Source organism: Schistocerca nitens, chromosome 1 (assembly GCF_023898315.1).
Source record: "Schistocerca nitens isolate TAMUIC-IGC-003100 chromosome 1, iqSchNite1.1, whole genome shotgun sequence".
In the NCBI taxonomy this organism is placed as follows: Eukaryota; Metazoa; Arthropoda; class Insecta; order Orthoptera; family Acrididae; genus Schistocerca; species Schistocerca nitens.
Window position 1 is genome coordinate 665,975,082 of NC_064614.1, and position 7,432 is coordinate 665,982,513.

Genomic DNA, 7,432 nt, shown 5'->3' on the forward strand with positions numbered 1-7,432 from the left:
AGACTTCGGTATGATGCACTTAACAGAAGAGGGGAAATGTGGATGCTAACTGTGGTTGCATATGTACTTAGGTACACACTAACTCATAATAAGGACATCTTTCTCAGGGGGGATAATATACAGCTCTTAAAAATTTTTGGAAAATCGTGGTTTGCATGCAGCTGGCAAAGTGAGTAATGACAAAAACATTGTAGTATACTAATCACCATTCATAACCTGCCGTATAGCTAAAATCTGATATCATTAATCCGATTCATTACCGACCATATACAATTGTAACAACACTGGGCAAAATAGTAATATAATTACGAAAGATACTATACAGGGTAAACGTATAATCTTGAAAATTATATCTCAGATAACAAGCTGACATGTGGTAATCTCGCTATCAGGAAAAAGGTAGTAATGATAACTAAACTTTAACAATAATAATGTAGCTCATTTTATGTACATAGTTTCGATATAGTAAGATTTTAGATGGGCATTTTATAGATTTGTATGAGGTAAATATACTCATATGAAACTCAAACTGGAAGCCATATGTGTTTTTCTACTTTTGCAAAGCGTAGTGGATTTGAGGATACGAATATTCTAACAACATAATAAAATGATATTTAAGATATTATTTGCTATTCTCACAGCGTTAGGTACCTTGTATTTTATGAAATAAAATAATGTGATACGTTTAAAAATTGTTTACGAAGGTTTGTGTTGTTTAAAAAAAATATACAGGCCTTTTGAAGTTTTTTTTTATTATAATGATTTAAATTAATATGGCGATAAGTTTTAACACTTAATTGTATATCATGATTTAAAGAAATATGACCATAACTTGAATGCGAATTTAGTATGGTGTGTCTTTTTGTTGATATAACAATGTCTTCATTGTTTCACCTAGTCTTGTGACAGAGTCAGTGATAGGAACTCGCCCAGTGTAGCGCCTTTGGTTACGATTCTACCATCTTTCTCGATGTTGTAATGACTAGAGGTCAGACGCCACTTCAATCCCGCTATGCTTCTCCACGATATCTACTGTGTGCTGCATGTACTCCAGTATCTCAGCTGGATTTCGCATGTTGGTTTATGTCATGAGCTTCTTAACAGACAGGATTCGTCATGCAATGGATAATGATGGCTCATAAGTATACAGTAGGACATGAAAGATGGTTAGTATATTATAATTGTTTTTATTAATCAGTGTACTTAATTTTTGTCAGTGTAGATCCCTGATTTTAATAAAATGACATTACAGCTTTGTCCAGGCGACGCGTTTGCGAAAGTAAATAGGGAGCTGGAGGAGGCGTTAGAGTGGATGTTTTAGAGATGCAGTAAAAGTATGATATATAGTAAACAGACTACTCAGAAATGTGGAGATGGAAGTGTTAGCACGATGTAGGAAGAAAATGTGGCTGGTGTCAAATAGGACAAAAGAGGGATGACTTGAATAACACATAAGAACATAAGTGAACAACATCTAGAAAATTTTTTGGAAAATCGTGATTTACATACAGCTGTTTTGTCACTTTATGAAAGAATAAGTTTCAGTCGGAAGTGAACTATCGTTGGGTGCGTACATGCCATGGAAGAGACAAAAATTGGCAACGTGAGTAACCAAAAAAAGCAATTATAGTATACTAATCACAATTCATGACATACTGTACAGTTGAAATGGACATGACTAGGCCAGAAACCTTAGCTAGGTGGGTGGATGTTGTATGTGGAACGGCCCCACAGGAAGGTGGGATTGCGTGGCTTACCGATGTACGCAGGACTATGCGTTGCGGCCTTGACCCGCGGCCGCGCCGTACGTGTGCCAGGCGTCGGACGCGACTGGGTTAGCTCCAGCAGCGCCCCTCCCCCCAGTGGCTCCGCCTGCATAAAAGGCGCCCACCTCAGCTGTCCGGCACCACAGTCCCCCAGTCACCCGGCGCACCAAGCACAGCAACCGACAATGCAGGTGAGTGCCCCGCCTCGTCGGTTTCATGTTTTCCCGAACCACATGGCTGTCATGACGCCGCGGCATCAGCGTAATAATAAGAGACGCAATTGTTCGCTAAGAGGCAGCAAGAAGGATTCTTGTATCTAAGAGACGTGATTGACTGAATGACAACATAACACATCTGATATTGATAATAGCTGCGCCATATTATGTATCTATTTTCAATTTAATTTAAATAAAGGTTCAGTTAAAGTAAAATACTACTGATCAAACTAAACTAGAGTAAGAAGCAATTATGAGAAAACTGAATCAAAATATCGAAATAAAACGTGTGAACATTAAAAATTTGTCGGTTATTTTGCTGTTTGAGATGCACTTTTGTTTCCATAATATGAATAATTTGATGGTGGATATATTTCATATATCAGATGGACTCTCTTGCCTCTAATATTTGGCAGTAGAGTACATCTGGACGAACCTAAGAGATTCAGTTGATTAAGGTCTTACGGGAAAATTATTTGGTACATTTTCGTAGTATGTGGTACAGTTGCGTTACGTATAATATTCAGAGCAAAAGGATATTTTACGCCAAGCGGAATCCTAGTAACGCCAATGAATGCACATGAGAAAGAATTAGTGTACGTCTTCTTAAAGAGAACCGTACTAATCCACGCGGAATCAGCAGTTTTCTGTTCAAGCAAGCCACATTTCGTCATACATTTTAAAAGAGTTTTTTTTTTGTTTTGTTTTTGTAGATGTGAAAATATTTGCGCCAACGACGACACGACGGAAATTTCGAAGGTTCGAGATCCGAAGTTGACAATATGCGTGCAAATATTTAATTTCTTTCATGGCATTCGTTACGTCTACGTGCTCCTCTTAGAAGATGTGTCCTGACGTAAAAGTAATTTTCATTTCGAGTGAGATGTTACAGTAGTAACATACACAATAGTATATACATAATATACAGAGTAGTAACATATTCCTCATAAAAGATGTGTCCTGACGTAAAAGTAATTTTCATTTCGAGTGAGATGTTACAGTAGTAAAACACTGGTACCTGGATGACGGCGCTTCAAATCCCCTTCTGTCGATAGACATTTAAGTCTTCTATGACTTCCCTAAATTACTTAACGCAACTGTCGCAATGGTTACTTTGAAAGACAAAAGCCGATTTTTTTAACCTCCCTCAAAGCGCACTATGTTCCATCTTGCTCGACATCATCGTCGAAGAGCTTTAAACCTAATCGTTTAACTCATTGTGGATGTGGTCCACTGTTTGGATGGTATGAATAACGATCATCAAGAAGTTTTGCCGAAATGTTGCCTCACTCCACCTAGTTAACAAGTCCAGTATTACATATTTTGTGTTTCACAGGCTAGCTAATGATTTATATTGCTCAGTCAATTTCAAGTTGTGCAAATTCTAAAGTCGAAGATTAAAATTCTATTTTGAATGAATTTATACTGCAATCATCATCTAGGTCTAGAATTAACTTACAGCATGATAACGATTTTTAAAATTTTTTACAAGTGAGGCTTTGGTTGTAGTTTTAATGAAACACAACTAAACGTGGTTAGGAGATTGTTATTTCTTTTAGTTTCAATATCAATACATTCAATTGCACTTGCCATGAAATCAACCAGAGGAGTTCTACAATCAAGTTTACCGAAAATAAACTGACAATAATGAAATTACATTTTTTGCGAATAAATCCTCGTTCATTATTTCCAGAAAAGGCCAGATATGATCAACGTGTACACACCTTGAACAAGCATGATTAACTTCTCAAAAGAGATTCTTTCATAAGGAATTGGAACGTGATATCCAATGAAATGAGATAACTTAAATGAAGTTCCATCGCTGCGTGCTGCAGGCCATGCTGGTTTTCATCGCGGCGTCGCTTGTGGCGGTGGCTACCGGCGAAGCGCCCTCCACCAGCTACGGCGAGCCCTTCCGCCAGGCACAGCGTCTCCAGACACAACCGCAGCAGCAGCAGCAGCAGCCACAGGCATTCGCCCAGTCACAGGCGCAGCCATCATTCGCTGCTCCTCAGTCTTTCTCCGGATTCTCTGCGGCCAGCTCCCGCCCACAGTTCTTCATTCCCTCACAGGACGCCTCTCGACTGTCGGGTCTCTACCGCCTACCTAGCTTCACGAACTCTGCCCCCACCACCACAGAAGCTGCCACCACCACTACTGAGGCTCCTGCGACTACCGTGGCCGGCCCTTACAACGTAAGTACGGTTAATATAGTCACTTACTGCGGCATAACTACGTTACCTCTAGCTGAAGTTGATGTATTCCCTGTTCTTTCCAATATAAATATGTGAAAGATGGCCGATTTATAAATTGTATTCATTACACTTGTCTGCTCTTATTCCAGAGGATTATGAAATCTGACAGATAGTACGGGTATTGGAGATGGTACAGTTGCTTTTCTATGTAATGTTCTGGGAAAGTAATTGTCTTTGATTTTAGTGTAGGAGTCACTTGGCGAGCAACAGAACTTATAGAAAAGTAAACTGCAGTTAATATTCTGCATAAAAATTGAAGTGTGGCACTTGGTATGTGGTGTGAGGGAAGGACACTAGAAGTTACGTAGCTGAGTGGCAAAGATGTGAGAAATTTCTTTGCAGAACCAGTGCTCAATGGATCGTGTTGAACATTCTTAATTCTATAGATAAGGCTGCTAGAATGCAAGGTAACTAGTTGGAATTCTGTTGCTGATACAGTTTTTTCTTTACTAGTAAGTGGCTGACATGGTGAGCCTAGATGTTAGCTTAAAATTAACGTCAACAGATTGCCAACGTTCTTGATTGAATTCCTAACATCAATGTAGCGTGGGGGTAGCTAACAGTGTCAAAGGTGATCTGACGATCGGATGATTAAGTTCCATTAGTTGTATTCCAGAGGTAACCGTGTGGCTAGGGCCTCCCGTTGTATAGACAGCCTGGTGCAAGTATTTTGAGTTGACGCCACTGCGGCGACTTGCGTGTCGATGGGGATGAAATGATGATGATAAGGACAACACAACACCCAGTCCTTGAGTGAAGAAAATCTCCGACCCAGTCAGGGATCGAACCCGGACCATTAGGTATGACATTCCATCGTGCTGACCACTCAGCTACCAGGGGCGGACAAGAAGTGTAGGAGTTGAACATTAAGTTCTGTGCTGTCCCTCATCTCATCATTATACGATACAAACATGTCACATCACTAAACAACCACTGAAGTGATGTACACTCGACAGATATATTTAAGACCCAACTCTGATGAACAGTTATGTGGTTGGACCAACCCTCGGAATAACTCAGACTACACTCTATATGACTCCCTCTTAGTTGGATACTAACTAGAAGAATCTCAGGATGACAGAAAAAATATTTATACATGTGGGAATAAAGTATGAGGAACTAGAGGAACCCATGTTGGGCAAAAAGTTAAAAATCGCCTTTGCTATTTATGCGACGTGATAGGAGTACCATGTACCACCAGGTTGATGATAAAATGTGTATTTAAATTCGCTAAGTATTACAGATTGATGTATGTATACCATTTCCTTACTTCTGGTGTGTAGTGTTTGTATAATGAATCAATTTGCTTTTTTCCTATTACTTTACAAAAGTGCTGCTATGTGTGTCCACAGTATGACTTCCCCAGCGGCCGCACTGCGGCACTACGTGAGGCGGAGGAGAGCGGGGTGTACTACGTGCTGCAGCCGGACGGCCGCCTGCAGCGCATCGCCTACGCCCACGGTCCCGCCCCCATCTCCGCCGCCCGCGAGCAGCAGCGTACCTATCCTGGAGAGCTATCCGCCCTGCAGCAGCCAGCAGTAGCACCCGGCTACCTGGCGCGCTTCCAGTACCAGGACCTGCATCCTGCCGGTGCTCCCATCTACTCTTACAAACAACCAGAGCTTGTGCGCATCAACTAGACTATCAGACAAGCCTCTTTCTGTTCCACAATTAGCTATCCCAATGTTCAGTAAAATCATGTAGCTTACTAAACACTAGGTGAGTGTGTCACCAAGGTGCAGTATACGAATATTGTTTATATCCGGCGTTCTGGAAAATACGGCATGCTGCCTGCTCTCAGAGTCAGTTCTCAGAAGGGCTTAATTAAATCTATTTAAAAGATAGTGCACCACAGTATCGTCATCTTCTCAATGAAAGTTTCTGAAGGTACTTTATACACCACGAAGTGTTATTACCATTACAAAACTCCTAAAATCAAAGAAGATGAGCAGGCATATTTCAACAGCTAAGATCTTTCATTGTCTCTGTGACTTCCAGCGTATATAATGTTTCTTACGTGTTCCACAAAAATAGAGATTTCAAAAAAAAATGGCTGTAGTAGTCATTTATTCAGTACGTTGGGTGACTGAACACCGCGAAATTTAATTCGTCATACTGAACTTATTATTGACGGAAAATGTTATTGTTGCCTGATCGAATTGGTCAATATGCCGACAAAAATTATTTGATCCACACATTTTATATAAGGTCTTATTTACTTGTTGACTACTGATGTAGAATTGTCTAATTGCAATAAAAGTTTTGTACAATTATTTGCAAACTTTCTTCATAAAATGTCTTAGATTGGAAACTGTCTTGTAGAGACTGAAATGAACATTGCCTTAAACTTTTAATGTATTCCATACATCATTCTCAAGCTCTTGACTGCGTAATCCAGCGCTACATGTTTTTTTTTTAAAAAAAAGAAAATAACTTTTCCTAAAAATTTTGTACACTCCATGGATTGCAAGAACATATCCGATAAAAAACAACATGCGGAATGCACAAAAGAGTATAAGCTTAGATCACCACTAACAAACACTATGGGTAATTTACTGTTCTAACTAGATGCTGATGCTACAGTTTACAATTCTATTAGACTTCTACGGCTTGTAATGTCTAAATTAATCTAGCACTGCACCTCACATCAGTGAGACACAATGAAAATGTTTGCATCAGTAGGCAGCTGTATTGAAAAAGATTTAAATACAACTTTCTATACTCAGAATCTGAAGATTCTACCATACTCAAGCACCTGTGATACTCGATGGATGGAGGAGTGCAAGAGCGCTGTCAATTTACAGGGGCTGATTAATTTCTTCTGTAGCCCCAAAACCATTATTAATATTAAACACACACTTTTTCATCACAGAACAAAGTATATTTTGCTACTTCTGTCTTTTTTATTATTGATTTACATGTATGCATATTGAAGATGGTCATATTTAAAGATGTAATGACACTAACATTAAACACGTTTTTCTCATTAACCTTGTTGTGGGAATCCAAGTTACGTAACTACCAACAGAAGCGTAGTCTGTGCGGCATATGGAGGTTGGATCGTTGCAGGAAGCGTGCAAAGATAATAAGATGTTTAAGGCAATCACATGTGATAAGCACAAAACACGGGTTCGAGTCCCGATGCGGCACAAATTTTCATGCTACCAGTAAGTAATATTTCCATACTTAATACGTA

General features: G+C 39.6%; 1 protein-coding gene across 1 annotated transcript; it reads left to right on the plus strand.

The window, feature by feature from the left end:
• The first annotated feature begins 1,907 nt into the window (after positions 1-1,907).
• LOC126236708 (uncharacterized) lies at positions 1,908-6,509 on the plus strand. The gene is made up of 3 exons (XM_049946232.1): positions 1,908-1,957; positions 3,817-4,176; positions 5,589-6,509. Exons 1-3 carry the CDS (start codon positions 1,952-1,954, stop codon positions 5,874-5,876), a joined length of 654 nt encoding a protein of 217 aa, XP_049802189.1. The 5' UTR covers positions 1,908-1,951; the 3' UTR covers positions 5,877-6,509.
• The last annotated feature ends 923 nt before the right edge of the window (positions 6,510-7,432 follow it).